Source organism: Haliaeetus albicilla, chromosome 2 (genome assembly GCF_947461875.1).
Source record: "Haliaeetus albicilla chromosome 2, bHalAlb1.1, whole genome shotgun sequence".
NCBI classification, from domain to species: Eukaryota; Metazoa; Chordata; class Aves; order Accipitriformes; family Accipitridae; genus Haliaeetus; species Haliaeetus albicilla.
Genome location: NC_091484.1, coordinates 75,781,397 through 75,799,440, shown reverse-complemented (window position 1 = coordinate 75,799,440; position 18,044 = coordinate 75,781,397). Strand labels below are relative to the sequence as shown.

General features: G+C 43.5%; 1 protein-coding gene across 2 annotated transcripts in view; it reads right to left on the bottom strand.

The window, feature by feature from the left end:
* Positions 1-547: 547 nt before the first annotated feature.
* The window catches only part of GARS1 (glycyl-tRNA synthetase 1), a 28,729-nt gene continuing 11,232 nt past the window's right edge, over positions 548-18,044 (bottom strand). For both annotated transcript variants that reach the window (XM_069778294.1, XM_069778295.1), the window contains exons 7-17: positions 16,526-16,671; positions 15,325-15,474; positions 13,588-13,750; positions 12,524-12,688; positions 9,816-9,928; positions 9,142-9,282; positions 7,178-7,263; positions 4,852-4,961; positions 3,398-3,491; positions 2,268-2,458; positions 548-891 (exon numbers count right to left, since the gene is read on the bottom strand). In XM_069778294.1, coding sequence (XP_069634395.1) covers positions 766-891; positions 2,268-2,458; positions 3,398-3,491; positions 4,852-4,961; positions 7,178-7,263; positions 9,142-9,282; positions 9,816-9,928; positions 12,524-12,688; positions 13,588-13,750; positions 15,325-15,474; positions 16,526-16,671 — 1,485 coding nt within the window. In that variant the 3' untranslated portion in view covers positions 548-765. The remainder of the gene's footprint in view (positions 892-2,267; positions 2,459-3,397; positions 3,492-4,851; positions 4,962-7,177; positions 7,264-9,141; positions 9,283-9,815; positions 9,929-12,523; positions 12,689-13,587; positions 13,751-15,324; positions 15,475-16,525; positions 16,672-18,044) is intronic.

Genomic DNA, 18,044 nt, shown 5'->3' with positions numbered 1-18,044 from the left:
GCTCTTTTCCCACCTGCTTAGGGCAGTCTCCCATTTCAGTCCTTGCTGCCAGAAGACATTTAATGAAAAAGCGACCCTGCCAGCGCTCCTACTCGCCACGCTCCTAGCTGCTTGCTCCCTCAGCCAAGCAAACCAACCGTGCCAAGAGCAAGAACTGGAACAGGATTTTCCATCCCCTCTCTGTTCTCCTGCATGCAAATGCGCCCAATTCTGCAGAAACAGGTATTAAACACCTGCAGCCAAAAGAAAGCACCGAACCCATCTAAGGTAGCTGCTTGAAGCACTCTGCAACGGTGAAAGGAGGACCAACACTTTGATCACCCCTTCATAAACAGGAGGCCAAGCAACGAGTACCATCTTGCACAAGAGTCCAAGGTGATCCGAATCCAGATGAAAGGATGTACAGTCCCTGCCTTCCTGAGGGGCTGTAACAAACCTGTAACACCCACAGCCATAAGCACGAGGGAAGGAAAGAAAAAAAAAAAAAGACTAAAAAAAGACATTTCTGAAGAAAGTACAAGGCTGCATGAACACAGAGAAGCAGGCATATATAATGGCGTTTTTATTCAGAACACCTTTAACTTGGACTGCAATTATTTCAGGTTTTAAAGTTAAATTCAGGCAGCAATTGAGAAAAAAAACAAACAAATAGTCCCTGTGTGCACAAACAATGCAGCTTTGAATAATACACGATAAGTTTATTTCATATTAACATGAACAGTAAAAAGTGGACATTTGACAGGATTTTACTTTAGGTCCTTTTCTTTATTCCTCTATTGTGTCCTTTTTGCCAGTCTCTTGTCCCTCAAATTGTGGATACTTTGCCTCAACGTCAGCCCAAGTTAGATAACCGTTTGCCAGGTCACGAATGATGGCAGGAAGTTCAGAGATCTGCAGACAAAACCACAAAGACATATGAAACACAAAGTCATCAGAATCAAGTTGCTCTGTTGGATACTTGGGGAACACGGGTAATGTTTACATCAGCAACAGAACAGATGCAAGGTATATTCTTGCAAGATTATTTTTGGGGAGAAAACCCATTAACTAGGAGGACATCTTAAATCACAGTCTGTGTCATCTCAGCAAAGACTGCTCAGTTATTCAGGGTGAGCCCTGATGGAAATGCAACTGTCACTGGGGTGGACCACAGCAAGGCTCATCCCTGGTAGTGTTATGTTACAGTTTTGGGAGGGAAAGAAAACAATACACACATCCAAAAGATGCTGTAGGCCAAGATTTAGCCAGGCCCTATTTACTGTAAGACCAGGACAAGAGAAGCTGCTAGTTGCCTTTTCTTTGCTCCTCATAGAACACTGCCATGGTGCAAAGGATCGGCTTAGAGAAACTAGAAAATCTGCAGAAATTGAAGGATAACAAGTTCTCGTCTCTGCTGCTTGGCATTGAGAGGTCATCCAGGTGATACAGAGACAGATGGGTTCCCTGAGGAACTGGCACTGCCTGTTACACTGAACCAAACCCACAGCCCGCTCAGTAGCCCCGAGCAGTACAGGTGCTTTTGTACAGAGCGGAGCTAGAACAACTCAGCCTCCCAGACAAACGCTAACTCCTCCTCCTCCAGGAGCCAAACTGTGTTCCTGGTGGGGACCAGGGAGAGAAGGACACAACAGAGGTGCCAAGGCCACACGTCCACAGCTCTGAGCGGGTTTTGCTCCCACCATAGGGAGGTTTGCTATTCCAGTCTCTGTATTATGGCTATACTAGCAGAGCAAGCTTAGGGCATAGCTTTTGGGCAATGGTTCACCAGTTTCTCTGGTGCTACACAGGCAACATGGGCAGAAAGCAAGCTTTAAGGAGTTATGTCTGAGTTGTGCTCTGTCAGCCAGCCTGTAGCAGGCAAAGATCTTTCGCCTTTTGGTGCCTGTGGATTCAGAGGAGCCCTGCCTTTGAAAGCCAGACACAACCCAGCAAATGCATTTAATCAGCAGCCTCCACTTGGAAAGACGCACTATAAAGAGCAGTGCAATCACCACAAGGCATGGTTTTCAATTAAGATCAACACCTCTGCATCCAAGAAAAACAAAAGCCTCTCCTCATTTTAGTAGCAGGGCCAGCATCTTCTGTTTGACCAGTATGTCTTCCCTGGGGATTTCTCAGAATAGCTAAATTGCCTGTGAGAGCTGGAAGCAGCTCCCGAATAGACCAGAGTCATTGCTGGATCAGAAATAGCAGCTAATGCTCTCCCCTAGCCCATAAGAAACAGACTCGGCTCTGTCAGGAGCCAAGCCCGTCTGCCTGCCCTTTACCTCGGCTCGGATCTGGCGCATCGAGTCGCGGTCTCTCAGGGTGGCGGTGTGAGGCGTCCGGTTAACAGTGTCAAAGTCGATCGTGATCCCAAAGGCCACACCAATCTCATCAGTCCTGGCATAGCGCCGGCCGATGGATCCAGAGGAATCATCCACCTTGTGAGAGATGCCGTTCCTGGTGAGTGCTTCAGCTGCAAGAAGCAGAGAAGGGGGGGATCACCAAGACTTATTACATACTCAGGAGGCAACATGATCCTAGCAAAGGCCTCCGGTATCCTCATGGCACTACCTCAAGTGAGGCACCATGTGTCCTGGTTTCAAGCAGCAGAACAGACCTTCTTTTTTTTTTTTTTTCTTTTTGACAGAAGATCCGATGGTCCAGTCTCTCCCAAGACTACAAGCTCAAACCCACCCCACAGGTACACTGCTACTCTCACAGCTCTCCACATTGCATCACTCGACTCTCACCCAAAGAGCAAAGTCACTGACTTCTTCAACCTGTCATTACAGTCCCACAACTCTGCTTTAACTCAAAAACACACCAGCCTTACATGTATGCAAGGGCATGTCCATCCATCATGGGGAGGCGAACAGAACTGTCTGTCCCGAGCAGAACTGATGCCAACAGCGAAAGGCATTGTCTGACATGTAGCCTATGTTCCTATCCTTCACTTACTCACTTTTAGATGGCACCAGTGGGCATTTTGACAGAAATGCTTGGAGGCTCAGCAGCTCTGGGACCAATTCAATAAATTAGCTGGCCAACAAGAGTGAAGAAAAGAACTATTAAAAAAAAACAAACAAAAAAAACCCCAAAACAAAAACCCACTGCTCCTGACAGCTTCTCCTAAGCAGTGGGAAAGATATCTTTTTGACATAGAAGGAAAAAAAGAAGTCTTTTACACTGCAAACCAGCACAGGGAAGGGCAGGGAGTTGAGGCTAGACTGAAGAATATGATGGATACCCAAAGCTGACTAATACCAACCAAGTCAGCTGTTTTAGTTCGATGGCTCTTCCTTTGCACGAGAGCCACGTGATCCCAATGTTGTTTTCTCCCTATAGCACTAAGGAAGGGACCTCTCTTCCCAGTCCACATCCCCATTGGACCCACAGTGCTTAAGACACTTACATAATTCCTTGACGAAAGGCATGAATTCCTGATTCTGGCTTAGAGGAAGAACAGAGCACTTGAACGGTGCTACAACAGCTGGGAAGCTGAAGTACTAAGAAAAAAAGAAAAAGCACAAATAAATACAAGTTTAATGGTTAGGCCAGATTCTTAGGAGGTGAGAATAAGCTCTGAGGTTGGAGGCAGGGTGACTGTTCCAGGGGAGTCACTGGCCTTCTGTAAGACATTAGCATTTAGGGTCCCAGCAGTAACACCTCACACCACTGAAGCAAGATTGATTTTCTCCAGCTGCCCTCCACTCCCCCTTCCCTCCTGACAGCTAAATGTTACCTCCCACCAAAAGAGGTCTACCAGAGCCCTCCCCAAAGAAAGTGAACCTCATCTGAATTACAGAAAAATGAAGGGTAGAGGGGTCTTCCCAGGAGATTTAGTCTTATGCACAGTCTAAACCAAACTCCATTTGATTCCCACAGACTCCACACACATGGAGCATATGCAGCTCAAAGGTCTTCAGAACCCTCCACAGACACCCTCAGAAAAGAAAAACATGCCAAAACGGCGAAAAGGGGGGGAAAAAAAAAAATATATCTTTCCTGGCAATCAGCAAGGCCTGTAAGGGTACAAAAGTAACGCAATTGAGACGTACCACAATACAGAGCAGCCCAGGCTATATAGAAAGTAAATGGGTACTAGAAGGAAGCTAAGTCTGATATTTTAGACTTCATGAGCAGTTTGTGATTGAACGTCAAGTGTGTCCTAACTCTGGGCTCCTGAATCCTGTTCCCCCCACTCATAACTGTATCACATCCTGTGGCAACCAGAGACTGTTATTTTTCTTTTCTATAAACACAGTCTAGCGGCCAGAAACAATGAAGAGGAACCAGCATCAAGTTTACAGCCAGCTTCCCATGGGCCACCAGCAATGGTGCGGAGCATCACAGTTTGGGCACTGTCTGCAACAGGCTGGTGCTCTTTAACACACACTTCCCTCTGGCCCCTGCTACAGCAAAGTTTCAGGCCAAGATTTTAGGGGTGCCCAGAATCAGAGAAGGTTGAATTTCATGGGGGACTGAGGACACAGTTAGTCTATTGTCCATCTTGCTGCACAGAACTATGATTCCAGGAAAAGCAGCAAAGAGAGAGGAAATAAAACACTGAAGAGATGCCTTTCTCTGAGCCATGGGACATTGCAAAGTGTGAATCCAGAAGGAGGAATTTCTCGCCCCCTTGCCAGTAATTGCGAGAGCCTCATGCACACACAGCCCCAGAATGCTCTCACTGCACATGTATAAATGACACGTACGCTGGCAAAAACAGCAATTCAACAGCCCACCTGGGTTTTCCCATCTCTACTGTGTATTGTGCAGTCTTATTTTAGCCCTTCCCCTGGATGTCAGGGAAAGGCAAATGCTTGCAGCTGGTTTAAGCTGAGGCCCAGCAACAGGAAAGCTCACCGTTCTCTGCTCGTCTCCTTCCCGGATGTGGAATGTGTGTTCGAACACTGTGTACATGATCCTCCCAATACCAAATGATGGTTCAATTACATTTGGGATGATTTCTTCCACTGGAACACAAAAGAACCCACGTCATCATTAAAAAAGAATTTACACACAAAAAAAAGATGTGTTTACTGAAGCTGCCCTTCTGCTCAGAGGTTCTGATTACATGTAGCTAAGCACATGGAAATAAAAGGCTAGACATGCTCTAAATACAAATACCTGAAGTACAGATTTAGACTTAGTCCACGTACAGAATATATTTAGGCTGTAAATAACAAGTCAGGGCCGCTTCTCTGGCCCTGAGAGCAAATAGTGTAGCACAACTTGCATCCATGCAGATAAACCCTCTTCTCCTTCACAAGAGCGAAGGCTCATCCAAACCGTTCACTGGGAACGGTCCCCGCTCCACACCAAGTCACAGACTATGTCCAGGCATTGTCTAAGAGAGTGCTATTTGGCATAGACCAAAACTGTGCCAGGGAACACACTAGCAATTAAACAGCCTGGATAATGGCAGAGTAATGCTCAGTCCCTGGCACAGTTTGGTTTAATGTACAGACACAGCCGCAGTATCCAGCAGACTGAGCAGAGAAGCATGGAGCTTCAGATCCAACTCAAATGCTAGCAAAGACTCCCTCCGTATTCTTGAGCTGTTCAGCTGCCTGCTCCAATGCTCGTCCCCTCCCTCTTCTCCATCCCCCTCCCATGTATCACAAGAGTGGGAAAGAACAAGTATCAACTAGTTACTGTTTGCAAAAATTCCCGAAAGACATGATGTGCTATGTTATTATACACCCATCATTCTCTCAGTCCTTGCCACACGTCTGTCAAAGGGGCTTTTTCCTCCTTCTTCCCTGTGTATGAAAGGACCTCAGTGGACAGCTGCCCTGCTCAGACAGTGCAGCTTTTTAGAAAAAGCTCAGATAGCTACTGGAGAAGAAACAACAGTTATAGGCATCAGCTGCTTTTGAAAATCAAGGGTAGCATCCAGCTCTCCAGCACTGCACCCTGACTCGCCTCCCACTCTATGTGCCTAGAGAGCCAATCCTCCTCAATTAAGTACCTAACTCAGGATGGGACTTTAACTTCCCAAAAGGATGGTCTTGTTTTATTTGTGCATTGACCAACCAGTTTTCAAGACGAGAGAGGGAAACCATAAGCTTTGCCTTCTGCTTGCAGACAGCAGCCAAATTGCCAAATGTACAAATTTAAAACCAGCAACTGGGGTTCTACTTGCTGGCCCCCAGCAGTACTATAATCCCTAACAGTTACAACTCTGATTCCTTCTTCGAAGTTGTGACAAAGCAAAGCCTGGCACAGCAGCAGCACAAGCTGAGTGAAAGACACCTGGACATGTCAAAGGCTCAGCAGCTGCAAGAACAAATATATTCTGCGCATGCTACAAGTTATTCTACTTCTTCCCAGGAGCACTTATCATAGTCCCAACCTAGGGCAGGAAGATCCACTAGTTAACAGTATGAACTGGGGAAAAATCTACCTCAGTCTCCAGCTCTGTCAAAGACTTCCCAAATGACCTTGGGTGAGGTGCTTACAGAGCTGGCTGGAAAGACAAGACTTCTTTGAGGAACTAAATCCATGCATTTTGGAAAGTTACCTTCTAGCCCCATTTACCATATCAGGACAAAAGCTCTGTGGAGATGCAGTCACTGACCAAAGCTGATGTGTGATTATCAACTACCAGGGGAACTGACTGGACTTGTCAGCTTAAAGAGTCTGGTCAGGACGGCAGCCTGGTGAGCTGGCAGATGCTGGAAGACTTGGCTCCAGGCAGCAGAGTAGCAACAGGAGCTCTGAGCACAGGAGATCTGGCCATAGCCCTTAACCAACAGACTGCCACAACCCATCTGCTACACTGCAATGGACTTGAAGATTAAAGCTCCCAAAGCTGGTGCACCTTCCCCAGCTCCTCCATCACTACAGCAGCTGGTTCTTAGCACCACATGGGACCTTACAAATCCCAGAACATGCAATTGAAGCACCATGAATATAATACACCACTCAAAGTCTATTAAATGGGTTACTGAACAGACCAGGCGAGAAGCGGGCAGACAGGCCTGCACCAATGGTCACTGAAATCCCACTGCTGTGTGAAAGCTTTCCAACTCTCAAATTGTCGAATTTCAAGGAAATAACATTTGGCATTTTTCCCGTGCCGTGGTACAATACTAACAGGACAATCCAACTAATAAAGTTCACATTCAAAGTGTATCCTGATCTGCCTCTTATTTTTGATGATCAAACAACACAGATACAAATTTACCATGTAACGTTTTCTGAAATCTCTTCACAGTAACCATGTCCTTTGTTAATTTAAAAGTTTTCCCTTCAGTTTCAACAGTGAATTCCCTGCAAAGGAAAAAGAAGTGACTTATAACTTGTTTATTTCTTGCTGTAGCTTTTATTTCTTTAATTGCATCGGTTGGCTGACTTTAGGAATAGGGCAAGAGAAGACAGGGCAAACCCCAGAGATCAAAGAAACATGTGGCATACCCATTAAAAGAAATTCATGTTAATAATAAAATTACTACATCTACATTAAAAGCAACCATTTTCATAATCACAGTGAACTTAGTTGTGGTTAACAGCCTGAAGCAAACGCAATTAGGAAATGGAAGAATCTCAGGATGAACCATATACACCAAAAGAAAAAAAAGAGGGAGGCACACAAAACAGGCACTTGCTGCAGACTGTACATCTTGTCAAGTGCATGGACTTCTACTGAAAACTGACTTGTGTCAGAAGGTACCCTGCATTTTCACAGATACCAAACAAAGGGGAGGATACAGCACAGTTAGTTTATTGATTATTTCTAAAGCTTTTGATATTACAGTCCTTTAACTACTTCCTCTCGCTCCTTGCTAACTTACAACTAGTGCACACTCCTTGCTGAGGAGACCTTAGGCTCTATTGACCCACCCCACTTATGGGAAGCAAATGTCTTTATTACTACGTGTCCTAACAGAAAACTGTCACTGTAAACCTGAGGACTTCACATCATGGATTTATACAAACATGGCCATATGAAAGGCAGGTCTAACATACTGACACTGTCAACATGTACTCAGCAACGGTACCCTCCTTGCTGAAGCATTCAGATCAACATAATATAAAACCCAACATGTTTAAGAAGTGTGCACTAATCGCCTGCATTTGGACTCAATACCAAATGGGCTGAAGCTTATAAAGGTTTTGCTCTGAATGCAGCTACAATTGGATGCTGAGTTTAAACACAGTCATGATTTGCAGTCCACTATCAATTCAAACCCAGGATACTGCTTGTAACTCATCTATTGAATCATTTCAGTGGGGTTCTGGATGAACTATGTTCACTTTCTTCTGATTTGGATGCGTGTACACATCACCATATTCTGCAACAGTTTCTCTCCCCATTTTGAGTGCTACTGGTTTTTCTACACTTTCACATTCATAGATACGTAAAAGAAATAAATCTTAGCTCAGGGAAAAAAAAAAAAAGAAAAACAAACAAACAAAGAAGATGTAAACATTACCATTCTGGAATGTAGTCATTGATCCTACACCTTGTACCATTTCAAGCAGGAAATAAAGTTTATTTTTTATTATTGCACCATTAGCCTTCTCATAACATATATAGCTGTTGGCCTGCTTCAGCCAAATTTGACAACTGTAGAGATCTCTTACATTTTCAATTCCTGCATGTGTTAGGAATACAGGCAGAAGGTCGAGGAAAAACATACAAATTGCTGCCCCGGTAGATCAAAGGCTGAAACAGGTCCTAAAGCATATCAACATTGGAGGATACTCACACAAGTTTTGGTTCTCATTTAACTATTTTGTTCCATCACTCACAGAATTATTTGATTGATTTTAAAATTAAGTTCAAAACCATCTGCCAGCCCTGGTCAACTCTCAAACCACAGTAGGGAAGCTGATAAACACTTCCCATTTCACTGACGTGTCTCTCTTATGGGATGGTCCTACTAAAGCCAGAAGCTCATTCCCAGGCAAATAAACAAATATTTGAATACCATGGTTACACATTTACATGCCTATATCAAGAGATATGTTTGTTGATGACCAGCAATGACTTGGCAGAAGGGACAGCACTAAAACATTTCAGATGATCCACTTAGCCTACTCTCATGAGGAAGCTGGTTTCAGGTGGCTCAAATTAATCCAGCAGCACTTTGGGAACCCTCATCAGAGGTGTCAGAGAAGGATACCATGCACACACAGCCATCTCACCCTTTGTCATTGAGCAGCTGCTCCATCTCAGTGACATAACACTCGTCACATGTGGAAAGGTATTCCATCACCACCTTTGCATCCTTCTTATACGCTTTGCCAATGGCTCCCTTATTTGCCTCAAACTGAACAATGTTGACTGTTCTGTACGAGGCAGTTAAGGAGTCTGAGATGACAGAAAGCAGGGCCTGGTTCTTTTGCTATGTCAAAGCCAGTTGCTACACAACACAAAGAAATCTCCTCTGCTACTGAATTAAGGAACTTCCCTCCAAGAGGAAAGGAACAATAAAAAATACTGAAGGGCAGAAGGTCACAAATTTTGAAAGAATACGACTTTTTTTGCAAGTACAGCTAGCAGGAGAACCATGGAATGACATGGAGCAACCTGGGATATTAAACCCACATTCACATTGAAACCATGCCTCACAGTCAAAAGAGAGCCTAGCATTAAGCTAGAAGAATCCAAGCACAATAGTAAATCCCCTTTTCCCACCTGAGTAGTCACCCACATGCTCAATTCTTTGCAGGTTACTTCCCAAAGTCACACTGCTCTGTGGCTCTAGGTTTCCCTGTTAAATTTACAGTTGTAACTTAAAATAGAGCTGCACAGCTCTCCAAGACATCTCACTGTCAAATCACTTTTCATTTCAAGAGAATCTGGTTTATTGTGAAAGGATATAGGTTCTTTGAGAGGCTTCTCAGCTATAAGAGGAACTTTGGTGGCACGGGCATGGCAGGAGAGGTCATAGCAGGAACGATCAGCACAGCCAACGATCTCAATCCAACCCTGAAAAAACGAAAGTGGAAGCTTTCACCAACTCACTTTTTTGTCCACTTAACCATCAAATATGTTTATTCACCCTTAAGCCCTCCCTGCTCCCATGACTGTTTTTTCTACATAATTAACTCTGTTACAATAAGCAGCTCTCACTCACTAGTTGCTCCTTCATTTGAATGATTCCATTTGTTTCCAGAGGAAATGATCAGTTATCTAACCAGTGCCTGTGTTCACGGCCAGGTTTTCCACATGGCTTGGCAGAACACAGCACTGTGCCAACAGCTTGGGGCTGAGGCCAGAGCACACAGTCTTATCACTCACATGCTATAGGCACATGAGACATCATGCCTTCAGGGCTTTACCACTCTGCAAGTATGGAATAGACAGCCACACTAGAGTGGCCAGAAGCCTGGCTTCCGAGCTAGTAAGACACAGATTATATGCAAGGGAAGAACTTCTTTCAACATTTCAGCATGTATAGCAAGGAGGAATCTCAAAACACCATTCACACATACAGAATTGATGAAGACTTCCAACAGTTGCAGCAAATACAGCCACCACCTGGATTTTCTAAAAGACAATCCCATATAGGAAAAGGCACATCAGCTGCTTTTCATTCACTCTGTCACACCAGCATGGCCATGCAGGCAGCCAGATGCTGTGTGGTTTTCCAGTCTGCAGTGATATAGCAGGGTGTCAGGACCCTGTGCTGGAAAAACCATGGTGTTCCAGAACATCTTGGGGAATTTTTACACAAATTAAACCATTAGGGTACTACAACTACTTCTCAGAAGGTTTATGTAATAACTTTATAGCATGGATTTTAAACCATTCGGTGCAGTTAAGTTCATACTACTGAGTGCTGCAAGTTGGTATAAACATTTTTGGGCAGAGTTAAGTGACAAATCAAAGCATAAGTCTAGCTCACAAGGTGGTTTTGTCATGCCATCTTTGCCTCTGGGTTAGGCTGTTGGACATACTGCTCTGTGAGTGTTGTCCTGATCCATGACAAGGCTTGCAAAGTTTATTAATCTTATTTACATGGTGTGGCCCACACATGTCCAGCCTGTTTTGGGCTGGCTGGAAAGAGAAACTATGAACATATGGAAGTCAGCTATCTACGTTCAGAGGAAGTCATTCCTTCAATCGTTTCTACAGGGCTTTTCTATATGAAGACAAATCACTCATCCAAGCTGCAGGTATTTTTTTTTCTCATCTTAAGTTTGGTGGAATTTAATGGCTGCTATTCCTCTAACTAGCTGTAATGAAACATCACCAGTGATAAGCCTGTTTCAGCTCCTTAAAAGAAAGAGAGAAAAAGCCCACAAAAAACACACAGACAAACAGTACTCCACACACAACCTCCTCACCCCTAGGTTGCAGGAGGTTCTTCCTGCCCATAAATAAGGCTGGCTGAACCATCTGAAGCCTTGACCCATTCCCTGTGAGGACACCTTTGGGCTGAGCACGCTACCAGTTTGGCTATCAAACTGGTCAGGACCATGGATGGGGTCTACCCATATATGGGTCACTGCAATGTCACAGGCTAGCCCCATAGAACTCAGCAAAACCCCTTCAATCTTTCAATCCTTTACGGGAACTAGACCACACAGAGTTCTCTAGATATTTTCAGGAATCTGCACATACTCTAGACTTCTTGGAAAGGGTAACAGGGCAGAAGAACATTTGCTTCACTACACATAAGGGAAAAATAATGAAATAACTTTTTTATTTTTAAACTCAGATTCTACCTAAAAATTAGATTCTGTCCCCTCAAAGAGGGGAATGAGTTCATAATCAATACAGTCTAGTTACTACACTTTCTAATAGATTTCTTTTGAAACTGTCATTCCAACTGATACACTTGGCTGAGACTTACTGAAGAGGATGAAAGCTCTCCAAGAGAATCTAAAATGAGTCTAAGAGCCTTGCCCCTAACTACCTACTGCTGGTTTACCTGAAAGAAAAAAAGATACATTTTTCAAAATCAAGCCAACAATATATGAGAAAAACAAAGCACCCAACGAGGCCCGAACTGAAAAGCTCTTAGTGACTCAGCAGGAAGACAAAAAATCCTTGGGAAATTTCTCTCCCAGCACCAGCTGTCTGAACTGGCAGGAGTGAACTCTCATTTCTCACAGCTTGGAAGTGGGAAAGGAAAAGCAAGCATTCTAGCAGGAATGAATCTGCCCTGGAATAACACCTCCAGCAAAATAAATCCTTCCCCACTGCTGTTACAGGGGTTATAGTCTTTGGAAAGCACCAGGACTTGGTTTCCTTTTATTCCAGATGAAATTCAAACTGCAAAAAGTCCCCAGGCAACTTCAGGCTCCAGCAAAGGAGTCTGAAGCATGGACCTACAAACAAGCATGAACAGTTCAAAAACTTTGTGCAAGCCCACTGCAGGGACCTGACCCATCCCCTTAGTCCTGGATTCAGAATATTTCAACTGTAGTAACTGTGTTCATACCAACGTGGGGCTGGACAGAAACATCAGATTCATAGCCCTGGTCTTAAAAACCCAAGAAATAAAACGGAGCCCCTTCCTGCACTATCAACAGATCTGACAAGGAGTGCCATTTGCTGTTTTGCTTTCCAACTTACATACGATGTTTTGGACTCTGCATCCCAGCAGTCACAGGCATAATGAGCCATCTCATTCTCCATATGCTGTCGGAAGCGCAGCTTCTCTGGGGATACACCGACCTTTGTAAGGAAGAGGTAGATTCTGCCAATGAAGTAACCGAGAACGGAGTTATTGATCACACCCTGGAAAGGGAAAAAGCAGAAAGAAAAAAAAAACCACATAGACATTAATTCCTAAGGAAACAAAGTAATGATTTGTGGTACTTCTGCAGACAACTTGACACATTACACACAGAACTTCTTGCAGCTGCCTGTGATAAATTACTATGTCTCCCCTGAAACCATTACATCTTTTCAAATTCACCTAGTACCACTGGGAGTATCCCCATCTGAAGAAAATAGTAAGTTATTATTACTCTAGGACTCATCACTGTCTCTGAAGATCACCTACTTGAAAATACCCTGCTGTATGCAACAGTGCAGTCACTGGTATTACAAGAGTGCATGGGAACTGCAGTTGTGGCTCAGGACCCCACAACAGCTGTACCCTACAGTTCACAGTTGCAATACAACAGGGGGGTGGTGTTCTTTTTGTTGTTGTTGTTTTGTTTGGGGGGGAGAGGGAGGAGTAGGTTGGGGGGCTGGTATTTTGGTGGGGTTTTATTTGGTGGTTTGGGGGGGGTGTGGGGAGGGGGTTGATAAACCTACTCATTCGTGATTTGCATGCATGGAGCATCAGGTCGTGAAACCCCAACATGCAAGCCACATACTGATGGAGGTCAGCAGCTGAGTATTAGATTCCCAGTCACTGCTGAGCTTTTGGCAGATGCTAGTATTCCTAACTGTTCCTCTCCCATTAGCTAAGTGTGAAGCTTAACCTCTAACCGCTACCACAGCACCACCAGCAGCTTTCATTACTGATAACAAGGGCCAGGCTTGGCTCAATCACACTGATTCACTGAAGAGAATTGACTTAAATCTGGGAGCAAACCCCAGCTGGCACCAACACAACAGTTTGTAATTTAGTCATGAGAGCAATATTCGAAAGAGCAAGCTCCGCGTGCTTGCAAGAGGAACGTTACCTGTTGGACAGCATCTCCCAGCCTCATTATATGGGCGGACTGCCCGCTGACCTGGGCCTTGGAAGAGTACAGGAGGATGTTGAGGTCTGCCACATTCTGAAACTTGGGGTGATTTTTCTCACTGGGATCCACAAAGTGCTCGATTTCTGCCATGGTGAATTCCCTAATGGAAACACAAACAAGCATGTGTATTAAATATTTTATGTGTTAGCCACAGCCCCTCTAATAAATGATTATGCGTTAGCCTCTCACAAGCAAGTCAGTAGTTTCAAAACATATGCAAACCCAGAGCCAAGACAGTGTATAGACTGGAGCATGAACCAGTCTTGACACTGGATTTAGTTTTACCTTCAAATTCCTAATAAAATTTTCTACAAATGCATCTAGAGATCTCCATGCCATGGTTATCACCACTGTGATTCAGAGCAGAGAATACCACCTTTGGAAATGCTTCCAGAAGTCTCTGGAGTTTTTCCAGACTGCTGTGATGCCCATGTTAGAAGTATACATTTCCTACAGGGTGAAGGAAGACTAATCTGCTCATTAATTCAGTAGCCTTAACTCATATCAGAGGTGCTCAAAATAGCCAGATGAGGTGATGATTTCTTGAAGATAATAATACTGCTACATTCAGCAATCATGTACATTCTAAGAACTTGGCTTTAATACATCTATATTCATACATTAATTCTTAGCCTTCCTGCTTGAAATCACTTTACGTTGAATTAGCTTGTTACCAAGAACCTTTAAAAAAAGCTCTAGGTGATCATTAACTTTAAATCACAGGCATCAGGATCTAATCTGCTATGATAGCATAATAACGCAGTCTCCAATAAATGTGCCACAAGCGTATAATTTATATTTGACTGAAAATGTATTTCAATGAGAAAAGTTCTCATTTCCAGATGTGCAAGAGAGAACAGGAGGACTGAGAAAATTCTGAAGAGTTGCCTTAGTGCTAACGATTCCACTGCCTCTCAGTGACATTTATGGCACCATATTAATCAATTACCAAGTTTACAACACAGACAGCCTGTTACATGGCAGAACCACACTGACTGTGCATGGCAGCTCTTGTTCCAAATTAGACAGAAGAGACTTCTGTTCAAAATAGTTCAGTTAAAATAGAGATTATCCTTAATGAAATGCAATAATCACTTTTATCCTGAGATAGAAAGCTTTTAAAGTAATTCTCAATAACCCTGAGCTTTCCTCCTTGACTTATCTTGGGACAGAAACACATGTCCCAAGTCACGTTATCTTACAACTTCCTCTCTGCAGTAAGCTGCAGAACCTGCAGAACTGAGACAAGGAAATACTGCTGCAAAGTGAATCACATTTTGCTTCTAGATTTCAGTTTTCAAGTAAATTGCATGAACATAATTAAACAAGCAAAGCTGCATAACCTGTAGAGAACACAGCTACCTTTAATATGATCCATTTAGATTATGATGGAAGCCACATTTTATTAGTAAAACCCAGTTTAATCTAGGCATTTCTAATAAAACAGCTATTTCAGAGATCCTACTTCTTACCAGCCAGGCTTAGATAGAATTCTGTAGTTAAAACCTTAACTATATGCGTTCGCCTGTGAACCCCAAGACCCACCAGGCACATTATCAGGAGTCCTCTGGGAGAAAGCACGAAAGTGAAACAATCATGTACAAATACTGGAACAAAAGGAAGGTGCTACCTGCTCCCAGGTACCCTTCTGTTGAAAGAGGAAATCTGCAGTACCTCACTCTGATAAGGCCGGAGCGGGGTGAGATTTCATTTCTGAAGGAATTTCCAATCTGGGCAGCAGCAAAAGGCAGTTTGCCTTGGTTAAACTCCAGAAGACGTTTGAAGTTGAGGAATATTCCCTGTGCAGTTTCTGGCCTCAGATAGCTGAAAGGAGATGGGGGAGAGGCAAAATCAGGAAGATAAAAGGGTGGGGAAAGCAGTGAGAAAAGAAAAACACAGTTACTACAAAACTTAAAGGTGGTACTTTTTCTCTTGAGTCTTTTAACTCCAGACACAAAACAATGAAGCAATAGAGTGAGAGGAAAAAAACCAAACATCAGCTGCAGCCCAAACACAGCACTCCACAGTTACTCCCAAAAGTAAACTGGATGGGTTGGCTGCTTTTGAGATGCAGGCACGGAACGGAAAAAGGTGTCTGAATGAAATACAGCGGCCAGTGACAACAAGGAGATCACAGGGAACGCAGCCTCCTTGCCTTTCCTATGTAGGCATGAGCTGTACCAGGCTGCTAACAAACGCGGATTTTGCAGGCAAACCATGACTGCACCTCTGCTGTTACAAAAACTGTGAAGTGGCTTTAGTGTAACGCCTCTGCAACCTCTACAGCGACATGAGACTGCCACAAAGAATACCACCTACAAAGACCATTTCATCTACTACACTGGAGAACACATGCGATGTATCTCTGATCCCATCCCAGAGCATATGCAAGAACCATATTCTCCACTCTTCAGTGGAGGTTTCAGTTTTAGTTTCGGAGACGCCCAGTCAAGACAACAGCCTCTACATTCTCACACACTAACTACAAACACCTAGCAAATGATGCTACGAGTGGATCACCCTGCTGAGTAACTTCATCCTGAAACAGGTATGCTGAAGCAGGTTCTCTATAACCATGAAGTCGCTGACAATTGTGGACCCAGCGTTAACTGGCTTTATGGAAACTACTCCAAGCTATGTTAGGGCATAGCTGTGATCCACATAGTCTAGCTGTTTCAAGTATTTTCGTAATTCTGCAACAGCTCCTTGTTTCTCCTACCTTTCACCAAGAGTACAAGGAATGCTAACCTGCCAGAGAAGACCGGAACTGAAAAGCAGGGGAAAGGTACTAAAGAAAAAATTGTTGAGACTTAATTTTTATTCCAAGTGATCTATGAAGAAGGGAAAGTGTGAGCAGAATGAGATTAGCACCTACCCAGGCATGTTTCCTCCAGGCCCAATGGAGGTCTTGAACATCAGATTGAAAGAAACAGGAGGGGACAGGTCATTCCCAGTGATAGGTGATTTCACGTTGTAGTTCACAAAGAGATCTGCAAGTTCTTGCTGGCCATAATTGTCCAACTAATTTCAAAACACAGGAAAATTATTTTAATTACTAGACAAGATAACAGGAATGAATTATGTCCTCTCCATCTTTTACTAAGCATGACCCAGCTCTGAATCACCTGCCTAAAATACTCCCCTTTAACCTAAATCTTCAAGCAAGCTAGAAGTTTGAACCAATGACAGAAGAATACACTGCACAACTGCAAACCCACATTAGTAATATAGGTCCACAACTCAGTCATACCACGGGAAGTCTGAAGGCTAGATAGAAATGCAAGCACTGAGCATAAGAGTGGGCGTAAAGCAGAAGAAAAGTCATTGGGACTGCATCACCACCCACTAGTAACTTCTTTTTAACAGTTTCAGCTAAAAACATGGGGAGCAGTGTGTTGGGAACGAAAAAAATACACCAATGACAGAGGAGGAAGCTAAAATTTCTGCAGGGCTTTGTCTGCATTCATTTCTCTTTCTTCTGCTGCATGAAACACAATATTCAAGCTATGCATTAGATGCTCTCTTTCAGAGCTATTCTGCATTTTAGTTAAATAGAGCAAATCTGCAGCACAGGGCTTCTTGGTGAAAGATTTTTCCATTTGGTCCGGAAACAATTTGGTAATGACTGGACGCTTTCACAAGTGGGATAATGTCAGCCCCTTCCAGGCACCTTCCTTCCCCTCTCTCTGGAAGATGGGAATCATGCACTAGTAGAACCAGAGATCTAACTGCAACTTAACCGCACAAGAGCTGTGACTTCTGGCATTGTTTTGTGCATTTATGTACTAGCGTTTTGCATACATACATTTAAATGTAGTTTCTAGACTTAAGTACCATAAAGGATCTATACTGAACAGTACAGCAATGATTTAACACTCAAGTTTAAAATCAAATGAGCTGCTTCTAGCATTAATTGTCATGATCCTTCATATATCAGAGAAAACTCAAGAGAGGGGATAAAAAGTTTTTATTAATACAGAGATTCCCCTGAAGTATGGTCAAAGTTCAGTGTTGTGGTGTGGAAAACCTAGTGACAGCTGCTTAGTGATGCAATACACTGAAACAAAAAAAATTGCTCTTTCTGGAAGGAAACGTTCATTCTATGCATGGCTCTGGAAGCATTTATCTTACAAGTCATGAGAAAAAACATTAAAAACAAAGTAAGAAAAACAAATGAAAAAATAAAGGCAAGTGTCTGTACAGCTGCTCAGGAATGTCAGCCGAGAGCACCAACTCTTCTCACGGTAAACACAGGAAAAAACTGTGCAGGGTGCTACAGACAGAGGAACAAATCTCAAGTTCTTCAAAGCCGAGATAGCTTTAAAACATACCAATTCAGTGCTAAGGTCATTCAGAAAAACCCTGACAAAACTTCTCATCCATCTCTGTTCCTT